The sequence below is a fragment of the Rhinolophus ferrumequinum genome, chromosome 9 (genome assembly GCF_004115265.2).
Source record: "Rhinolophus ferrumequinum isolate MPI-CBG mRhiFer1 chromosome 9, mRhiFer1_v1.p, whole genome shotgun sequence".
NCBI classification, from domain to species: domain Eukaryota; kingdom Metazoa; phylum Chordata; class Mammalia; order Chiroptera; family Rhinolophidae; genus Rhinolophus; species Rhinolophus ferrumequinum.
In genome coordinates, this window is record NC_046292.1 from 38,717,103 (window position 1) to 38,739,241 (window position 22,139).

General features: G+C 36.3%; 2 protein-coding genes across 8 annotated transcripts in view; one reads left to right on the plus strand and one right to left on the minus strand.

The window, feature by feature from the left end:
- Positions 1-67: 67 nt before the first annotated feature.
- On the minus strand, positions 68-21,997 carry TMEM59 (transmembrane protein 59). Of its 4 annotated transcripts, none has more exons than XM_033114518.1 (9): positions 21,581-21,867; positions 18,071-18,103; positions 16,994-17,099; positions 15,330-15,424; positions 13,203-13,355; positions 11,560-11,641; positions 10,684-10,765; positions 6,713-6,821; positions 68-728 (listed from the first exon to the last, which is right to left on the minus strand). In XM_033114518.1, the coding sequence occupies exons 1-9, from the start codon at positions 21,767-21,769 to the stop codon at positions 573-575; spliced, it is 1,005 nt and encodes a 334-aa protein (XP_032970409.1). In that variant the 5' UTR covers positions 21,770-21,867; the 3' UTR covers positions 68-572. The 4 variants fall into 4 exon arrangements, with proteins under 4 accessions (XP_032970409.1, XP_032970411.1, XP_032970408.1 ...); XM_033114517.1 differs by having other exon boundaries at positions 71-728; positions 10,684-10,768; positions 21,581-21,868; XM_033114520.1 differs by lacking the exon at positions 18,071-18,103 and having other exon boundaries at positions 21,581-21,997.
- Positions 21,831-22,139, plus strand: part of TCEANC2 (transcription elongation factor A N-terminal and central domain containing 2) — a 32,611-nt gene continuing 32,302 nt past the window's right edge. The window contains exon 1 of one of the 4 annotated variants that reach the window (XM_033114526.1): positions 21,831-21,952. The gene's annotated coding sequence lies outside the window, so the exon portion shown is untranslated. Of the gene's footprint in view, positions 22,072-22,139 lie in introns of all 4 variants that reach the window. The other 3 variants (XM_033114525.1, XM_033114524.1, XM_033114523.1) reach the window with 3 other exon arrangements.

Below are 22,139 nucleotides of genomic sequence, written 5' to 3' on the forward strand. Positions count from 1 at the left end.
GTCTGGGTTGGCTAGGGGTGAGAGGAAAGACTGGAAAATCAGGAGTCTATTAAACTCAATTTCCACGTAATTATTCAAATAAAATTTTAATAACTTCAGTTCAATCCAACTGAAAATGTAGTGTCATCAAAGGGCATTTCCTGCTAAATTTCAAGTTACAGGCTGTGGGCTATTTCTGAGCAGAAGCATCATAGTCTACTGAGCATTCAGCTTATTACCTAAGGTGATTGATGGCATCGTGGCGAGAGGTGGGGAAGAACAATGATCAGCTCATAGAATTTGGCTAAGAAAGAAAATAAACAAAAACAATGCAAATAATAATTAAAGTAGCTACAGATATTAAAATAAAAATACAACTCCAAATATTCACCTCTTAAATTACTAGGAAAAAGTTACAGGGAAAGTTACAGCAAATACAGTCTTTACAGATTTGGGTAACTTTATTTGCCTTTGATAGTGATTGTTAAGCCCTATATCCAATGAAACCATTTTTAAAAGCTCTATGAGGAATGGAAATTTAGATGTCTATTACATTTTTCTTAAAAAAAACAAACAAACAAACAAAAAAACCCTTAAATTTCTGAATGGGCAAGATTCACTTTTGTAGGTAGAGGCCCTGCTTCTTCGTGATCTTCAGCTTTAGATCTAACAACCACAAGAGAAGAAGCTGGGTATCTGTTTAGCTTTTGTTCGTTCACAAATTCCAAGTCACCATAGATACTCAGCTTCTGCAAAATAAAATCAATACACATTAGCAATTTGGATAATTAATCTCTCTAAGATTTCAAGTAATTTTTTTTTTTTTGGTAAAAATAAAAAAAAGATTGCTATAGACATTCTCAAGAATGAAGAATGCCTTTACTCAAAGTGTTACAAATATGAGATTCAGCTGCCAAGGATGGCCAAAAGAGTTTTTTCTACATGTCCCAACTTAAAATATTTAGAAGTATAACAACTGAGTATCAAGAAAAAATTGCTCAGATTTAAATGAAGTTAGTGTGGCCACACCAAGAGCTCTCATTCTAGATGTTTGATATCTTAAGTGATTAATTCCTTTAACTCTTAACTCTCCAAACAAGTTGTCAAATGATTTGATTTAGTTTCTCTCCTCCTAAATGTTTTAACTTAATACATTTGGAAAATACGTGCTATTTTAAAAGGCTATGAGTAGAACAAAGAATATACATGAAACATTTTAACACTGATAGAAAGATCTTCATAAACATATAAAAGCTCCTCAAATTATTACCATTATATCCAAGAAGATAGTAAAACAAATCAAAGAAAGCATAAAACAGTCATTGCAAATGTCATAAAATTCACTGGAGTACAATGGTCACGTCTAATATCTTTGGAAAGTATTTTATTTAGATGTAGGTCTGTCTCCTAAAAGTAAAAAAGTGAAGTGAAAAGTTTTTACTAAGAAATGGGATAGATTTTGTTAACTCACTTCCTTGGCAACAAATCTCAGAATCATGAGTTAAAAATTGAAGTTCTGACGTTACTGATAGGGCAAGTGACTAGATTATACAGCAAGAACCACACAGAAGTACTTAATGTTGGAAAGGTGCATTTAAAAGACGCTGAATAAAGAGTTTAAGTACTTATCAACATTGATACATACTACAACATGGATGAACCTTGAAAATATTATGCTAAGTGAAAGAAGCCAGTCACAAGGGACCACATAGTGGTTGTCTATGGCTAGGAGTGGTGATGGTGGTGGTGGTGGTGGTGGTGGTGATGCTTGGGAGGAAATGAGGAGTGACACTAACAAGTGTGAGTTTTCTTTTGGGGGTGATAAAAATGTTCTAAAAGTGACTGGTGTGATGGTTGCTTACTTAAACATGTTTCAGATATGGTCTGCTGCCTACGCTTTCAAGGCAATTGCTACCCTATAATAAGAAGATGGCCCAGTACCTTATACTTTTGCAGTAAGAGAATAACTTCCAGACAAAATTCAGCAGTTGATGGATTGGACATGGATCTGATATATGTGGCCTCCTTAAAACCCAGAATTAACATGTGATAATTTGCTCTGAGTCATTGTGAAAGAAAAACTTTCAAAACTCTACCTAACAACATTTAAAGACCTTGACACAGCAACCAGGAACTGTTTGAATGATTTCAAACATCAACATGGAAGAAAGTGAAGAGATGGGAGGTGAGGTGGGAGATAACGTAAAGAACTAAATTCCTCATCCTTCAATAGGAAGACATTAGATAATATTTAAAGTTGATAAAACAAAAAAAAATAGAAGATAAAATTTAAAAATGGTAACTATTTGGAAGTTTTATAAAAATGACTGATTTATCTGAAGAGAAAAATTTAACTTATGTTACATGTATTACTTCTAAAAGTTAGAAAAATAAATTCAATTAGTAAATACATATTTGGGCTTTAGGCCTGGACTCTGTCAATAACCATTACACAATCTTGGATAAGTTACTTAAATCTTTTCTAAAACTCAGTTTCTTAACAGAATTTGGATTAAAAAGCTGTAGCACTCACATTGTTTTCTAATTGACTTTTTTTATAAGACTTAAAGCTTCTACAAGGATCTTGTAGAAAAACAAGGTTCTTAGTCTTGGTTTTTTGACAAAGAAAATACTGGTTATTATACTTTAAGACATATTTCACCCTACTTCCTGAGTCACAGAAACCTTTAACATTTAACTTTCTTCTGTCTTGATCTTATTCTTCATTGTATCTTTAATCCCTTGAACAGGGCCTGGCACATAATAAGTTATCCATAAATGTGTGTGATTTACTAACACGAATGTTATTAGGAGTCTTTAAAGCTCTTCTTAACTGACCACACAAAATCAGATGATCATGGTCTTGACAAATAGAGAAAAGGAAGCACACATATAAAGATATAATAATAAGGCAGCATCTATATCAACATCTGTTGCTATAGCGAATTTCTGAGGCTGCCTGATCTCTAGGAAGGAATACCCAATACTGCCAAACCCCATTCTGGTATGCCAAGATTGGCCTGCCTGTCAAGGACCACTATGAATGACAGACAACTCTTCATTATCTTAAATAGATAGCTCAACAAGAAAAACTGCCATCCCATTAATTTTAAAAAATGACATCATAAATGTGACAGAACAGAGGAAAAAAGTAAAGAGGATCAGAATCTTTATACATCAAGTCAATCAAATAACACCGCTTTAAGATCAACCAAGAAAATGAAATTCTTTGCTAACTCTTAATGGCTATTACAAATAAATGATATATAATAAATACCTAACTACTACATGCAAAGCAGGCTAAAGATAAATTATTTCAGAGCTTTCCTAAATAAGAAAAATAAAGCTGCTTATACATTCCTAAGACCACATTCCTGACCTTTATCACCACCATTTTAAGCTTTGTTTCAGTGACTGAAAAGGAAACTTTTTATATTTCATGTTTAAGCTCCAAGAACCAAGGCTGTACTAAAGACACACATTCTCTCAACAGGCTTATGATTTCCTACAAACATACAGAAACATATATAAATAATAAACACAATATAAATAACATTGGTCATAGATGGATTATTCTCGTAGGACTTAAAATGGAGTCTTACTATGGAGAGGGGTCAGCAATAACTTATGCTCCAATAAAATCAATGAAAAGACTTTCTGAAAGTAAAGTTTAAAATAAATGGCTTTTGGCCAAAAAAAAAATTGAATAACATTTCTAACGCTAAGTTCTCAATGATTTTTATAGTAAACAGAGGGGGAAAATATTTACACTGCAGTATTTTTAAACAAAAACAAAAACAAAAATTGTTTATATTGAAAGAAATCCACTAAAATGGCAACACAACAATATTTCTGGATGAAAGGATGATTTTTTTTTCCTGCTTCTTTATATGTACTTTACAAATTTCCACACTAAGTATACAGTATTTTTATAATAAAAATATAGTTGAAACAACCTTAATACCTAGCGGAAGTGTGGTTTCACATACAAAGTAAAGCCTAAAAGCAGTGAATCTAAATAGCTATTTCCACACACTTTTCTAGAAAATATGTCTCCTCAGAAAAGTCTAGACTCTTTGAGGGTGCAGCCATACTTTAATTGTTAAAGCTAGGAAGAAGAGTTCAAAGAGGGGCAAGAAAATAACATTCAGAAGGCAGATAGTTGGAGAGAATGTAACAGCCATCACCAGGTCTCCACGTGGGTCTAAATGCCTTAGGCTTTATGGTCACTAGGATCTAGGAGGCGGAAGTGGGAAAAGTGGGAGAGAATTTCTCACAGAATTAAAGCTATACAATCAAAATTTATTACTACAGAGACAACATCGAAAAGGAAAAGAAAGATCAAGAGTCACCTGGAAAGGAGGGAAAGATCCCCAGATCTAGAAAATGTGACCAAACTACAATGGTAGTTTGGCATTAACATATCTAAACAGTATCAGAAGAGGAGGTCACTTCCAAAAGTCAAATAAGGTTAAGAGAGGAAAAACTATGAAATGTTCATCTAAGAACTACTTGGATAAGAGAGTTGGAGCATCCTGGAACAAAAACATGAACCATGTGGTCTCAGTGGTATTTATCTTCCTAGTGTCCGAGGGCACACAGGACATCAGCTCCTGATATGAATCTCATAATCAACTCTCCTATTCTGATTCCAGGATAACTAAAGAAACTTAAAAGTACTGGCTCTGGAGTCACACCATCTGGGTTCAAGTTCTGGTTCTACACTTACTGGTATGTGACACTGGGACAATTATATAGTCTCTCTTGCAGTTATTGTATCTGAAAAATGGGGATAATAATAGCAGCCATCTCACAGAATTAGTGTAAGAATGAAATGAGCTAATTCATATCAGTGCCTAGTAGAAAGTGCTCAACATTAGTCAGTAGGTCTGGAAACCAGCATCTACGTTGTGGTAGATTTATCAAGGTAAACTGCACCTGAGGCCAGTCATTCAGTCTTTCCTGCCAATAAACAGATCATTCTCTAGGTGTATTTTTTATTCTTTTAGAATATGCATCCTAGGGGTATGGAGAAGGAATTGAGCTAATGAAATACAAAGTAAAGAATAAAGTGCCACAGGGTGGGGAGGTCAACAAAGACTTCGAGGGTCCTGGCTTTCTTGCCACAGAATTTAGAAGGCATGGGGGTCAGAGGTAAAGGCAATCCTATGTAAGGTGGGTCATTTCATTCTATCAGGAACAATAAAATGACTAAAATATTGACATCAGAACTAAACAAGAACACAAGTAGGTAATGCAGCAAGAGGATGTCATCAGTACATTCATATCAAACTATACTTTTTTTACAGAAATTTATGCAATCTCTAACACTTCTACAATTCCCAATCCTGTCCAACTTTATCGATTTGGTTTAATTTCCTCATCTAAGTTCTTTTAATCAAGTCAGTTCCTTCCAGTATTTCCCTGATAGCTAGCTTATTCTTGTCTGCACCTGGGAAAATTGTCCACTCTCCCCTCTCTGCTAATCCAAACCTTACCACCCATTCCTCAAAATTCAGGTTAAGATCCACATTATCGAAAAGCCTTCACTGACAAACCCAGCACACAGTCTCTGCTTTCCTTAACACTTTACACATTTATTATTTGTGCCACTTAAACACCTGATCGGCCACCGGAAAGATGATATACAGGAGCTGTCTTAAGTCAAAAGAGCTTAATTGTAGCCTCAATACTTGCATTGCTGTGCAATCTCAGCAACATTAACTAGACTTTGTAAACCTGTTTACTCATCTATAAAACGGATAATAAAACCTGCTGCAGAGTACTGCTGGACTTGTAAGATATAAGAAAATACTTCGTAAATTTTAAAGAACTATGTAAATGTTAGTTGTCAACACTATCCTGCCCGTTTCTAGCTGCCTAGATTACATATCATCTTAATAAAAAAAAATATGATCTTAATTATTCATGTGTAAATCTTATATTAAAACATATCTTTACAGTCTATTAAGATAAGATTGGTTCAAGAACCATGCCAACTACTTATTAACAGATTCTATTTTAATTTCCCTTTCTTCTTTTCTCTCTTTTTCAATCACACTTTGGTGGCACAAGAGAGCTAAAGTTTATTTCAGCTGGATTTGATGTCAACAGACATTATCATCCTATATGTAATTATATAAATTTAGCATTCCTTGAAAGCTAAATTGGATCATGAAATTATAGACTTTCCCCAAAACAAAACTCCTTTACTTAACAGTTGTGTGTCTTGGGCCAGTTAAATTTTAATTACCAAGGAAGTCATGCTAGTTTTCATCTCTCTCTGAGTTATATATCAGAACATGTTAACTCAAAACCAAACACTCTAGTTTTGCTGCTTCTAAAGCAGCAATTACTCTTGAACATTTCTGGCAATTAATTTAAAATTTAGTGGTTCTAAAAGTCTTCTTTCTGAAATATCACCTTAGAAACTGGTATCAACAGGTTCTTTCAGTCTCAAAGAACCAGGGAAAGAGAGAGACACTGCACTCAAACCAGTCAATATATATGTAACTACAGTAGTTAGCATTACAGAAAACTGGGACTAGTGATTCTTGTGCTGCAAACCTGTAATTGTATGTGTTCCAACCCTGTATGTGTAATTAAAACTACCAAATCTTTTCTTAGTCTATCAATAGAGGCCTTGTTTTTCTAGTTAAACAAATCAAGCATTTCAAATGGTAAATTATATGGCTCAGTCTTCAAACGGCTGAAGTGTTAGCGTTAGATTTACCTCAGAGGGAACATACTGCTCCACTGCTGTAGCAACAGTTGCACAACAAATCCAGAGCAATACCATCACCGAGAGGACAAGAGTTGTAGTTAAAATCCATCCAGAGTTACTGAAAAAAATCAACAATTAGTTATGTCAAAAATTTCACAATAGGAGATTCTTAATAATTAAAAGCAATCACCCATACGCACTTAGTTTACGAATACAATTAAAACTTTATGTGTACTATCTTTAAAACTATTTTTAAAAACATACTTATAGAAGGAAGTATTATAATAGGTACTATATTAGGGTGGTATGATATCCTCTCCTCCATTTCTCAAATTTCTGTAACATGGCTGTATCACTTTTTATAAGTAAAAAAATCAGATATACTGGCTTTCTGCTAAATGTATAAAATTAAAGCAAATTACTGTCAAGGGTATTTTTAAATTACTAAATAAGACAAATGAAACTGTCCTATAAGTTGTATGCTGCTATAAAAATGTCATATATATTATTTTGCAAGGTATTACAATGATACCCGCTTTAAAAAAACCCAAATCTCAATCACAGAATAGATAAATTATGAAATGGTCGTTTGTTTTACAAAAGGATTCGCAACAGGCTTCCGGAAGTTAGCTTCTCTAGAACATTTCAAATATTTAATTTGCTACAATTTACTTATATTTCAATTTATAAGAGCACATCTAGTATGAGGCATTCTGTACCCATTACAGCATATCTTAGTAAAGATACAGTTATGGGTTTCTTATGATTAAAATATCTTAAGGTAGAAAGCCAGTTACAAGAATCAGCAACTAAAGCTTTTTCCATAATTGACCTATGTTTGCCAAACTATAGATTAAAATTCCAAGAACAGGAAAAAGTCAAGCAATTTTTAAATATTTAAGAATCTAATTCTGAAAAACTATGTAAAGACAGGTAGTCCGATTTTTACATCTGTGCTCATCCAACAAAAGATCTGGACTGACCACAATAACCCATTCACTTGATGGTTTGCCAACACTTGAACATGCTAAGGAAAAGTATTAACAGTCATTGTTTGTCTGCTAGCAAAAGAGACTGACTTTCTAAAATGCGTTGCATCTAAAAGCAGGGAATCCTATGTTTTAAGTATTCCATTTTAGAAAGATAATAGAGTAAAAAATATTTTTTAATGAAAAATGTCTAATTTCTGGGTACTAAGGAATACCCTTCCATGAAATGAAAAGGATATATTTGATATCTGGGTTCCAGTAACTAGTTAAACCAAAAAACTGGGGCTCATTTTATAGTCAGGTCACTTCTGCAATCTCTACAACAAAACACTCCTACAGATTCTCGACCATCTTCACTATCTCCTGTTCTCCTTATCCACCATCCTAATTCAGGCCTCATAATATCTTGACTTACCCAAAGTTCTCCAACCCGGTCCAGGCCTCTTCCTAATACTAAATGATTACTTTCCTGCTCCTATCTAGTTCCTGTCTACCTGGTTTGGTCAAATCTCTGATTCTCCTGACTCTCTATACATATGCACGTACATATGTACGTATTCCATTCATTCTTTAGGAAGCCAGCATAGCTGATAAAAATTAAGCAAATGTGCTACAACTAGCAAAAATCTCTACTCCTCATTTAAGACTTATTTCTATCTCCTCTGTAAATCCTCCCTTTGAAACCTCTGATAGACTTAGGCATACTCCTTGTACTCTGTACATGAGAGATGTGTGTATGTATGACATATAGCAATCACACTGCGTTTTTTCTTTGTTTTTTTTTTTTTTTTTTTTTTTTTTTTTTTAAGGGGAAGGGGAACAGGACTTTACTGGGGAACAGTGTGTTTTTCCCAGGACCCATCAGCTCCAAGTAAGTTGTCCTTTCAATCTTAGTTGTAGAGGACGCAGCTCTGCTCCAAGTCCAGTTGCCGTTGTTCAACCTTAGTTACTGGGGCACAGACCATCATCCCTTGCAGGAGTCGAACGGCAACCTTGTAGTTGAGAGCACGCGCTCCAACCGAGCTATCCAGCCGCCCGGGAGCTCAGTGGCAGCTCAGCAGCAGCTCATTGTCTTCATTCTAGTCGCAGAGGGCGCAGCTCGCTGGCCCATGTGGGAATCAAACCGGCAACCTGTTGCCCAGAGCTCACGTCTAACCAACTGAGCCACCCGTCTGCCCGATATAGCAATCATACTGTCTCATTCATTGTTTGTGTGTCTGTCTCTACCATACTAAACCTGAGGACTCCATAGAGGCAGAGACTGAACATCTTTTCTTAGGTCTCAAGTCCCTAAACAGTGCCTGGACATAACACACTCTGCAAAAAGAAATGACGAGTGAAAATATGAGTGACCTCAACTTCCATTCTGGAGGCCAAGGGTACCTTCCTAACAGCTATGTGATACAATAAAAAGAAGCACTGCAGTAAGAGTCAGAAGACCAGATTGCACTGACTGGCTAAGTGACCTTGTATGCAATCATGAAAAAATCATGACCCTTTAGAAAGCAGACAGCTATGGAAGAACAGGATGAGTAGAAGACGTAGAATTAGAAAACCTAGGTTTGTTTTAACATAGTAGATGTATAATCTTGGGGGTAGTTGATTCACCTCTCTGATCTACCTGCTTATCACAGGGTATACTGTTCTAAGTAAGAGTCAAATGAGATCATTGAGGGGGAAAAAGCCTTTATAAAAGAATACTCTTTATTAAAATGTGGAATACTATTTTAATAATTCATATCTGTGCACAGAAACTTCATAGGGTAGGATTAAATCTCTAAAGTTAGTTATTTCATAAGTTAAACATTTACAAAATTACTTCTAAAATGTTAGATTTAAAAGAACAACATAAAAGGACAAAATGTTAAAGGGCAGTAAGTCACCAATAAGATGCCAGGTAGTGTAGTATTGAGAATAAATTGTAAGTTATAATTGGTGATTACTTAGCTTTCATAAAACTATCAAATTGCAACAAAAATCCTAAATACTGAAAAGAGAAAAATTGCCCCCCCCCCTTTTTTTACACAAGGTCAAAAGCAGGTTTAGAAATGAAAGGAAGATAAAATTTAAAGTTAAATACTCACTTTCTTACCCAGTTTAAAGACTTTGTTCAGTAAAAGGCATTAATTTCTAGGTTCCAACATAACCCCACTGATATGATAAAACCTGTCAAGAAACTATTTCGATCTCAAGAAACTACAGGAAGCATGCCGTTCGGCCTACGGCCGTGTTACAGCTGAGCTAGAACAGCCCACTGGAGTGTACACACTGTGAGGGCAAGCACTTCGCTGCACGACCTACATGCTTGGCCTAGTGGCTGAAACAGAGTAAATAATGATCAGTAAGTGTTATGGCCCACTTTCTTTCTCTTTTTCTTTTCTTTTCTTTTTTTCTTGTGGTGGGGAGCAGGTGAAGAACTCCTTGAGGAGGAGAAGCACGAATACTTTGCTAAAACCCTCCTCACCCTCAGAAGGCTGGATACTCCTTCTGAATATCAAGGAGGGCATACGGTATCCATTACCCCCGCCTGTCCACTTTTCCTTTCCATCCTTAAGAATCTTTGGCATAGAGTGGACACTCCCTAGTACAGAACATGAAGCCCTCCTTAACCTATAGCCCTTACCTACCTCCTCCAGCCTCGTGTGTGGCCCTGCAGCTAAAAACAAAAATGCAACCCCAAAACCATTAACATTTACTTTTAAATTAAAGTTTAACTTATATGGCTAGAGAAGTACATTTCTTAATATAAATCAAGGAATCCCAACAAGAAAGCTTTTGTACCGTGAAATACCTGCTTGGGTCTTATTAAAATAGTATCCATATTACCTTTTAAACAAACTAAAATACCCCAAAGTACAAGTTTGGTAGGAAAAAGGTAAAAAAGCTTTTTGCTTTGGAGCAGGTAATAATAATTTTAAAATAATAAAAATGAATGTATCTCTCAGATACAAATCAGATTTTATCTCCTAATACCCAAAGAGGAATACATACAGGGAGAGGCATCTTAAAAAGCCATCACTGTCTCCATCTTCAAGATAGTTCCTGTGTGCTTGTGAACTTCTCATTTGAAAATCTGCTGAAATAATAAGGTACATGTTTATGATATCCTATACTACAAGACAGTCTCAATTGACTTCTAGATCTATACACGACACGGATATCCAGTTGTTCTCATAAGTGTAATCTGATAACTTTTATAATGAATCCAAGTTCCTATGGCACATTAAACACTAAATGGATATTCTACTACATTAAGGATTTCCTATTTTATTTTCAAATTCTCATTGGCATTGATGCTTTTCATTTAATTACATGTGGACATGAATAACAGAATTTGGTTCATTCTAATGTTAAAGATGGCCTTATGCGCTGTCATTGTCCACTAAAATAATAGGAAAGTTAATTAAATCAGTATGTAAAATAAGGAAAAGGTAAGCTCAGCTTTAGTTTGATGTTTTATATTTCCATGAGTTAAAATTCACTTCTAATGTGGAAATAAAGGAAATATCAAAATATTTCATTAGTTTATACTCATAACATCCTTCAAAGCAAACCAAATGGCTTTAGAATAGTAGTTCTCAAAGTACGGTCCCTAGACCTGCAGCATCCACAAAATCTGGGAACTTACTAGAAATGCAAATTCAGGCCCTCTCGCAGATTTAGTAAATTGGAAACTTTGCATGGGGGCTCAGAAATCTGTTTTAACAAGCTCTCCAGATCCAAGTGCACATTCAAGTTTGAGAACCACTGTCTTACAAATTATGTGTTCACCTTCCATTAGTGTAAAAACAATCACTCAGCCGATTCTAGCACAACCAGATTTGACTGCTGAGGTTTTTATCCCAGGCTGCTTAAAATGAAACTTACAGGACATTTTGCTTAGCGATGATTCTTTCAAATTTGTAGGCTCCTGTTCCAACTGTGGTGCATACTGGATTTCTGGCTTAGACTAAAATGATAATGAAAGCAATTAAGTCATTTGTACTTCTTAAAGCCTTTCTCAGTAGCAAGTTCTATAACAAATCATCTCTATAAACATTCAAATTGAGAAAAAGTAACAGATATATGATATAAAAAATAAGACACATTAACCACAATATATTTTAATTACATCCAGTGCCTTGCAAAGAAACAGACAGATTTCTGGCATCCTTAAGTACTTAGTCAGTGTAACTTCCAGACAACATTAAAAAAAAAAGAAAGAAAAAGAAAAAATATGAGGGACAAATTGCAACATACTGCATTAAATATCATACCCTGAAAAAATGAGTTCTAATTGTAGTTGATCAGGAATAATTTAGCAGATTGCCAACATTTTTGGCTAAACACTTATTATCTCTATTTTTTTTCCTATTCTTCTCTAAGTATGAGCAATTCATAAATTATAGCTAAACACTCCACACTTTACATGTAATGCTGATCCTCTGAAATGGGGGCTTCTCCATCCTAGTTACACTCAAGTTGACACAAAGAGAGAAACAGCTAATTTCACATCTAATCAGGAATGAATGAGGGTTCCACTCTAAGAGTCAACTTAAGCTTTAACTTAAGTAGCGTTAGGACACCGAACTTACTCACGAATTTAAAGAGAGAAAAATCCCTTCTGTGTTTTATTTATTACAGGCCCAAAGCTCAGGACACAGTGCTAAAAATCACATACTAGCCTCATAGTAAACTACTCAATTAGCGATAATAATTAAAAGGTTTACTTTAATTATTACCAGAGAGAAAGACAGTGCCATAAAATCATTTGTGGGCTGGTAAATCTGAGGAATTCAACTATGGAATTAAGAGGAAGTCAGCATGGCAGGGTGGTATATGAGCCTTGGAGCTAAAGTGACCTGAGTTTGAAGCCTATTTCTGTTACTTACTGGCAGGATGACCTTAAACAATTTAGACAGACTCAGTTTCCTCATCAATAAAAGAGGGATAATACAACCTTATTCAGTTGGAGATATAAAATATATAAATACCTTGTACATAAGAACCCTCAAGAAATAGCTAATATTATCATCACATCGCATGGTAAACAATGAGGTAGGAGAAAAGTTACTTTTCTAGGAGTCAACATGTTTTTTCAACAAGCTCTCTTATAAGAGTTATGAGGAAAAGCACTAAAAACAACTAAAAACTATGTTATATTGCTTTTCTCTAATATCCATATGTGATATACATATGCCACTATTTACATTCAAAATATATTAACTATTCTTATCTCCCATATCTAGAGGTTTTATTTTATCAATTTAACCACTATGAAATTTAGAAGACTCAGAGTTCTTGTTAGATAAGGACCAATGGGCTTTAGACTCTCAAAGGGCAGAGGGAAGGGTAAGTCACACTGTGTCATGATGCCCAATGTTTACATTATGCCAAATAAGTAATTATTATTTGATAAGTAGTTGTAAGTGATTGAATACATGGCACTATGCCAAGACATTCATTTCAGACATACATATTTACTGTTGTTGGTATTTATTTTAGATGCATCTATGAAGCATAGTCATCACCTGGAATATAACTATTTTTCCATCATCAGCTTGAAGATAAAAAGTCCATGAAGATGTTATGAAGCTCTGTGCCGAGTCCATCATGTCACTCCAGAATGACCTTACCAGAGTTAGAGGGAAGAGTAGATGCATTCTGGGCATCAGGGACATAAGCTTTAAAAAAAAAAAAAAAAAAAAAAAGCGTAACAATTAAATCATGATAAATATATTATTTTTTATATATGTGTATTCAAAACAGCAACATAATCAAAATTCTCCAAATCCTTATTGGGACAGAGTGTAAATAATTAAATGAATCTATTATAATCATTAACATTAAACTCTTATCTATGTAAATTAACTATTGTAAAGCTTAAAAATCCCTTAAATTTGCCACCAAACATATTTATAAGCTACTTGTCACCTCTATCAGAATGAAAAGCTTTTGAATCAGGTCCAAAAATGGGGAGAATCTTAAGATTTGATTAAATAAAGACTAGCAAGGGGTGGCCTATTAGCTCAGTTGGTTAGAGCGCTGTGCTCTTAACAACAAGGTTGTCATGGGCCACTGTGAGCTGCGTCCTTCACAACTAGATTGAAACAACTACTTGACTTGGAGCTGAGGGTCCTGGAAACGCACACTTAAAATAATTAAAAGTTAAAAAAAATAAAATAAAAAAAAAGACTAGCAAGACCTCAAGAGGTAGAAGGGAATGGGATAATATACATTTTCATCTTTAATGCTTTCATGTAAAATAAATCATGCCATAATGAAACATTGTGATGGAAAAGAGGAAGGCAAAAAAATCAATCAAAAGAATATACCATATTTCTCCGAAAATAAGACCTAGCCGGATAGTCAGCTCTAATGCGTCTTTTGGAACAAAAATCAGTATGAGACCCGGTCTTATTTTACTATAAGACCACGTCTTATATAAGACTGGGTTTTATATTAATTTTTGCTCCAAAAGACACATTAGAGCTGATTGTCCAGCTAGGTCTTATTTTCGGGGAAACGCAGTATGCATAAAATGTGAAACGTGATAACAGGGCAGGGTGAAAAAAGTATTTATGGGCTGAATATACGTGTGTGTATGTGTGTATGGTAAGCTACTGATAAAATTTTAACACTAACTGGTATCATCTTTCCTCCAATTCTAACATAAATGTGTGAAATATGCATATAATTTTTAAATGAAAAAGATTAGAAACAATCTACATGTCCACAAATAAGGGAATGCTTAAATACATTATGATATATCCATACGACGGAATATATAGTGAAAAAACTGAGTATTCTTTATGTATACTTATATTTAAAAAAAATACATGTGTCCTCGTATATGCATAAAATATTATCTGTATAGTAACCCTGTCTACTTTAATGGAGAAAAAGTGAGTGGCTGAGAGATACAGGACTAGGACATTTTTCACTATACAGTCTTTTTACCTTTTGAGTTTTCTACCATGTATTTTTTATGTAAAAGTTAATAAAATTAAGAAACTTTTCCCAGTATGTTTGGAGTACAGAATATGAGGGTTGGGGAATTATAACATGACATGGGAGAAGTAATCAGGAGCCAGGTTGTGATAAGTGGTTTGAACTTAATTAAACCCGTATGCAATGGGGAGCTACTGAAGTATATAAGATTGGAGTATTATAAGATGTATATAAGTACATAAGATGTCATGATAAGATTTTCACTTAGAAAATAAATACCTGGACACAGACTAAAAGGTGAACTACAGGGGATTTTAGTAGGAATATAGTTCGGAAGTTAATTTAGTAAAATAGATGAGAAATGATGATGGTCTGAGTTAAGGCAATTGCAGGTGTGATGAAAAAAAAAAGGACTCTGAACTATCAAATTCCCTGAGCCCCAGTTTTTTTCATGTGCAAAATAGGGATAATATCGTCATTGGATCATGAGAAAAAACAAAATGAGATTATAAATGTGAACATAACTTTTAACAGTAAAGTGTTATACAAAAGTGTAATTGATTTTCCTATCTGCTAATATATAATTTGCTTGCTAAAAACTATTTATAAAATATAACACTAAAATGGGATCAAATGGGTGGTAAACATTTCAGTACAAGTAAGTGCAATCTAAGCAGGCAATTTTGAAAGGCAGAATTGTTTCGTACTTGTTCTTGTCTCAGTTCAGCAAATGGCAGCTGATTCTGGCAACCAAGATGGCAAGCATATTGCTCATCAGATTGGGAATATGCTTCTGTACATGCTGTAAGAGAAAAACAGTCAAATTACAAGAAAGGGAGGCAGAGTGAGAGAGACAGAGAGAGAGAGAAAGAAAGAAAAGGGAGGAGGATAGAAAAGGGATTTGGCATTTTATGAAGAAATTTCTTATACTTAAAAAGCATTTCATCAGTATGGATTTTCAAATTTGGTAATAGCAGCAAATGCAATACTTAAAAAAAACAACAACAACAAAAAATTATCTTTCACCTCCCGCAAGTCAAATGTTTCAGATATAAATCTATTAATTTCACACTCAGATTCTATATAGCTATATGATTCTATATGGCTATATGGCTATATTCATATATGGCTATATGATGACATTCATGAGGGGAACCTCGTAGCTAAGGTTTGCATTCATTGGATAGGCATCCTGAATGAAGTTTTGGCTCCATCATTTGTTGGCTGTGTATGTGACCTGGGCTGAGCTGTTTAATTTCTCTGACTATTGATTTCCACATGTGTAAAATGAAACACAATCATCTACTTCATAGGGTTGAACAAAATAGTATACATTATTATGATTTACACAAATATATAATATTACTGTTCACAACTGATTACTTAGTTGAGAAGCAAGGATATTCGCATGGCAAAGAAAAAGAAAACAAAGCAATCAAACACCTTAAATTCTGAGAAAACGGGAACTTAGAAAATGTTCTACATCAGGATTCTGGGTCTCTACCAGATAATACTCTCTTCATTAGGTTCACCAGAGCCATTTCTTTCTTGTGATAGAACACTTCACCACTATGACGATCTTATTTTTCTTTTCAACCCAGTCTTGTAATATACTTCGCAAAGATGCTAGATAATAAAATGAACAGCATTATGCACATATAAAGATGGCCAGTTAGGAGACTGAGCCATCAAAAATCAGGTTATGATATCACAGAGGCTGGATGTGAGTCACGGCACAGCAATTGAGAGAAAGGCACCTTCTGCTACACTGAATAAACGGTGTAATGCAGTGAATGGAAAAAATTCCATTATAGTTCTTTAAAAAGTTAAATGTCAGTTTTGTCCTGATTACAGGTTTCTTTTATTAAACACATCTCTTTCAGCAAAAAGTAAGAATAGTGGTTTAAGAGATGACAAAGACTCTGGCTACTTCTTTTATTGGCATGACCCACAAAGAATACACTATTAAATACTGAGTCAAAGGCCTGATTCAGTAAAAAACTTGGAGTGAAGTCAACTAGCCTATGATTGAAAGGCTTAGGAAAATTATACTATCCATTGAAAAGGTAGGGATGAATTATGAGAAGGGTAATTACTACTGCATTTGTCTAAACCAAATACTTGGTTAAACAAAGATGTCCTATCCATAGTACAAAATAAACATTGTCTCAACAAACAGATGAAATTTAAAGCCCATGACATTTCTACAAGCAGCTACTAAAACTCTTACCTTCATAATAATTAAAATATGCTGGGTGACTAGTTTAAACATTATGCTTGTCATTTTCTGAGGAAATGTATATAAAAGTATAACAACTCAAAGAAAACATCAATGTTACATACTGCTGATGTCATTAGCACAGTATCTTACCAGATTCACATTCCAATTTGGTCCGATTTAAATCAATTCCATCATCCACAAACTGACAAATTGAAAACAGCCTGCAACCTCTCTGACATGCGTACAACTCCTCTTCCTAGGGAATTCAAGAACAGGGAGGATTACCAAAAAATAGTATTTTCCAAAAAATACTAGTTGGCCAAAAAAGAACAAAAATAAAGCAAAGTTAGTAGGGTTTGTTATAAACTGACCAATAAAAGTTCTATTACTGAAAGAAAATGACAGGAGCCAGGTAATACCCAAGACCTTTGCCATGTAAAAAGGTTTTAGTTTCTTATTTTTAAAGTGATACCCAAGAAAAGAAGCCTAGTGGGTAAAAATCACTCTTTCCCCATATTTTGTGAGGAAAAACTGAAAATAAAATAACAGTGACATAATCAGGACTTTAACAGAGGTAGAAATGAGTAAGCAAGTATCTTAGGACCAATGGCACATTTCTGTCAAATAAATATTTGTACAAATCATCAGGCTTATCAGGAAAAGTATCGTGATTAGCTTCACATGGCAAATAGTGCTACAAAGGGCCCCACAAAGTGAGGTGTACATCTATAAAAATGCTTAAATGAAAGGATTTTTTAAAACTTGGCTTACTTTAAATGAAAACACAAACAAGAGCAACAGTGTGACATATAAGAAAGGCCAATGGAAGGAATCAGACAGGTGAGTGACCCTGCCCAAGTTACTTTACCTATCTAAAGATCATATTAGTTTTCTCATCATAAAAGGAGGTAATAGCTATAAATTAGCTCCAAACCCCTCAATAATGCTGGAAGATAGCTATTCCTAGCACAGTGCCTGGGACATAGAAGGTGTTCAATAAATGGTAGTAGTGTTAATCATAATAATAGACTTTTAAAATAGGAAACAATAGTTATAGACATCATTGTATATGTGTGGGAGCTCAAGATAGGATAGATTCTTCATTACTGGAAAATGTTAACTGCTTAGTAAGACCAGTGACAATGTCTTCAACAGGCTTTTCTTCAATGAAATACATACAGTATTTGAAACAAACCAGTACATGTAGGGGGAAGCCCCTTAACTTACTGTGTGATCCACTGTGTACAAACTGGCAGGCACCTAATAAGGAAACAGGATGTGCATATACCAGTTAGCAACCAGTACAATGGTATTCATTTCTTTCCAGCAGAAGGATTAGTAAAATTTATGTAGCAGCAGCAATCCATTACAAAGACATGGCTGCGGTCTAATATTAAGCAAGCTTTACTATACAGCTTTGAAGGTAGCGCATTTTTGGACCTCAGTTCTAGTTGCATTTATTGTTAAGGTGAAATTGAAAGAATTTTAACTATTAAAATAAATTTCATACCTGAGTTGCTTTTGCAGACTTTGTAAAACAATGGAGGAATTCGCATGTCTTTGGAGCCTCACACACTTCCTTATATTGCACAGAGGAAGTATGAGCTCATTAGTATGAGCTATACTGCATGCCATTTCATTTTCAGATATGTATGTTTTCTTCTGTTAAACCAACCCAACAAGCCCTCCAGTACCCTTTTCAAAAGAGAGTACGGCACGGTGAAAAGAGCCTAGGCTTGAAGCTCAGCACCACTTGTTCTGTACAACTATGGGCAAGTCACTTAATCTCTCTCAGCCTCAGTTTCCTTATTTGTAAAACAGGGACAATACTCTTACATCAATCACGAATATGATTATACATTTTATATATTCACAATATCATTAATATTATGCTATACCATCTCATAAACAGACATAACTTGCATAATATATTTAATGAGCACCCCTATGTGCCAGGCACCGTACTAACACTTCACATCTCATACAACACCCAGTACAGAGGAGGCACTCAGTAGGTAGCAATGAAGAATCATATCCTTATTCCAAGCACATGTTTCATGTTTTAGATAATATTACTCCAAGTAAATAATTCATGCCCTATGTATCCCAAATGACTGGCAAGCTTTTATAACATAAATCTCCTCTGATTTAGAGCACAAGGAAATGGTGCTCCCCACCAAACAGAACACCAGCTAAATAATTACAAGGAATCTCAACAATACCATTTATAGATTTTATGTGCATTTTCATATCCTGAGGTAGGTCAAGCTAACTATTGTCTCATTATTCAGCACTACTAATACTATACACACCAAACTGGTTTCATAACAAATAGCAGAAGACATAACTATCTGCTGCCATGTGCTGAGAATGTCACATATATTATCTTTAACCCTCACACTAGTTCTGCAAAGTGTGAGGTTTTTATTTTTTACAGCTGGCAAAACAAAGTCAGAAGTTAAGTGATCAGCAAGGACACACAGCTTGTAAAAGCTTGGAGTGGGACCCAGGTTTGTATGGTTCCAGAGCCCACACTTTGTTAAAAAATGACCAAGCTGGCTCTAGTTAGCTTTGTTATTAACATGACTTATATCTCTTATATTTGGACCCAGGCAAATTATGCAATTGCACTTTTAAGGAAAGCTAAAGGGTAAAATATAATAATTTTTAAATAAGTATTTGTGAACAGGTAAGGTCGTCTACTTTCTTACGACAAATAATTCTGAAAAAAGAGTCATCAAGATGAGAGTTCTATCTGCCAGCTACAAATACCAGAACAAGAGAGGCTATGTGAGCTTGTAAATTCATCTAAATTCACTTATACAACACGCTGCTTTTTCCTGAACTGCAAAACACAATAATTTGGAGGAGGGCCAACAGAAATCAGTGAAATAAGTAAATTTAATACAACGTTATTAACAGAAGATAGCACAGTGTAGCCAGTTTTGGGACTGAATTCCTACTAATCCACTACTTCTTGGTTTTATGACCTTGGGCAAGTCACTCAATCTTTCAACGCCTCAATTTCTTCAATTGTAAAACCCTATTTTGCAGGGTGGTCATGAGAATTAGGGATAATGGGTGTAAATCTCTCATCATTCTGGCTAACAGAGGGTAGACAGTTAATAAATTTTAAGTCAAGGACATACAGGGAGCAGATGATTTAGAGTTCCTGGTGAGAATAGCTTTTAAGAATAAGTGAAAATGACTTACAGATTTCACATCAATTTTTAGAAAGCAGTAGATATTATCCTTTTGAATTATTTAATTATTCTCTTAGCATTCTAATTCATACTACAAACTTGCTAGGAAAACCTCAAAAAAAAAACAAAAAAAAACCAAAACCCCAAAACCTGCAACCAACCAGTCAAATGATACAAACTAAGTCTCCGCCCCAAAATGGGCCCAATCAACATTAATGAGTTTCCTCATACAATCCTCTTAGATGGAAGGTTTACAAGAAGAGAATAATGTATTTAGGAGCAGTGTACATTGATTTAAGCCTGGCAGTCTGAATTTCTCATTTCTCTCTCTTGCTATATATATCTCAACAGGATATTATTTAGGATAATACCCTATCCTACACTTTTTCTTGAAAACTGATAAACCTCATGCAATGTAAAATCCAGCAGTACACTGACATATGGGAAGTGACAGCATTAAGAACTTTTCATTTCGACCTGAAACACTTGCCAATAAGGAACATCCTAACTTCACTGGGCCTGTCCTTCTGGTCCCTTTGTAGTTTGAGAGAGCAAAAAGGGCTAGCCACAAGGTTAAGTAAACAGCATAGAGGGGAGGATGGAAAAACGAGGAGAAAAAGACCAGGGACATTACCAAAAGCTCTTACAAATAAAGGCAGTGGGGGGAGGGGCATATACCCAAATTATATATGGGAAAGTGCTGGGTTGTTACCACGCAATTTAGAACGTTGAATAAACCGAGTTCTCAAGAAGCTGAAAAGGCAGCACCTGCGGGGGGAGGGCGCGAGAGCAGGGAGTGAAGGCAGGGTCACCCCTCTCCTTAAGCTCTGACCCTTTCTCCCCTGAGGGGTGGTCTCATTTCTTTACCCACTACTCAACCAATTCCCTGCCTTCTGCAGTGAATGGTAAATTCTTCGAATGCCGAACGAAACCTTGCTGCTTTTTCTCTTAAGCCATGCCAGTCCCTAGAGGCAGCGCCGTGCACACAGTAATTCAACACAGGCAGAAAGCCCTTCCTGCGTGTCTCACAACTCCTTGAGCTGACTTAATACATTTCATACCACAGCGGACCTGTCTGCTTGTCTGACTCCCCGAACAGACTGTGCGCTCCCGGCCCAGAGAGGCGCTCAGTAAACATGGGTTATGAACTAACCTTTTGTGTGCGGGCCTGCATTTCTGCTCCTGGCCCCCGCCGCTCTTTATGGTCCATGAAGGTGAGGCCCCCCGCATTAATCATCAGTATCCTCCTGCCCCTGGGAATGCTCGTCTCCCCTGCTCCCCCTCAAGGTCCCAGGAAAAAGGGGTCGTATCTTTCTCATCTTTGTGTCCCCCAACCCATTACGAGGTAGGTGCAGCACAAACTTCCGGTAATCACAGAAGGAGCGGGTTGCGGGTAGGATTAGGGAAGAAAACAGGAGCTATAAAGGTGGGAAACAGAGGTTGAATGGTGGAAGCAGACAGCGGACAGAGGTGCGGGAGAATGGGGGGATGGGCGGTCAGAGAAGGGTTGTAGCCCGGTTCGGACCGGCCCTACCTTGGGGTAGGTGTGCAAGGGGTAGGTCAGCTGACAGGCCCGATGGCAAGAAGCCGTATCACCCAAGACCGAATCAAACGCTTCAGCGGAAACGGTTCCCGAGCCTCCGGCCAGGGCCATGGTCAGCAGCAGCAGCGGAGGGAGCCCCAATTGGGCCCCGACCCGGAGGCTCCCCTTCGGCGTCGCCATTTTCTTTCCCTGTCACAGCAGCTTAACTAGCTCCTGTTTTCTTTCCAGGGTTTCCTCCTCCTTCCGGGGCCAGCCCCTTCCCCGCCTCACGGGCCACCTCTTCCGCCTCCGCTGTCTCAGCTCCGCCCAGACCCGCTCGAAACTGCCGCCTCCCGCCCCACCCCGGAGTCTACGAACTTCTAGGTTGGCGAGACGAGGCAGAGGCAACAATCGCGAGTACTAGAGCGAACCGGCTCTCCCCGACTCCTTCCCTTTGCCGCGCACGCTGGGGCATGTAGTTCTCCACAGGCGGGAGGTGCACGGTGCGGCTGGGAAATTTGGTCTCGGAGAACTACAGCCACCCTGGGCGCGACCTCACCCGCTTCCGCCG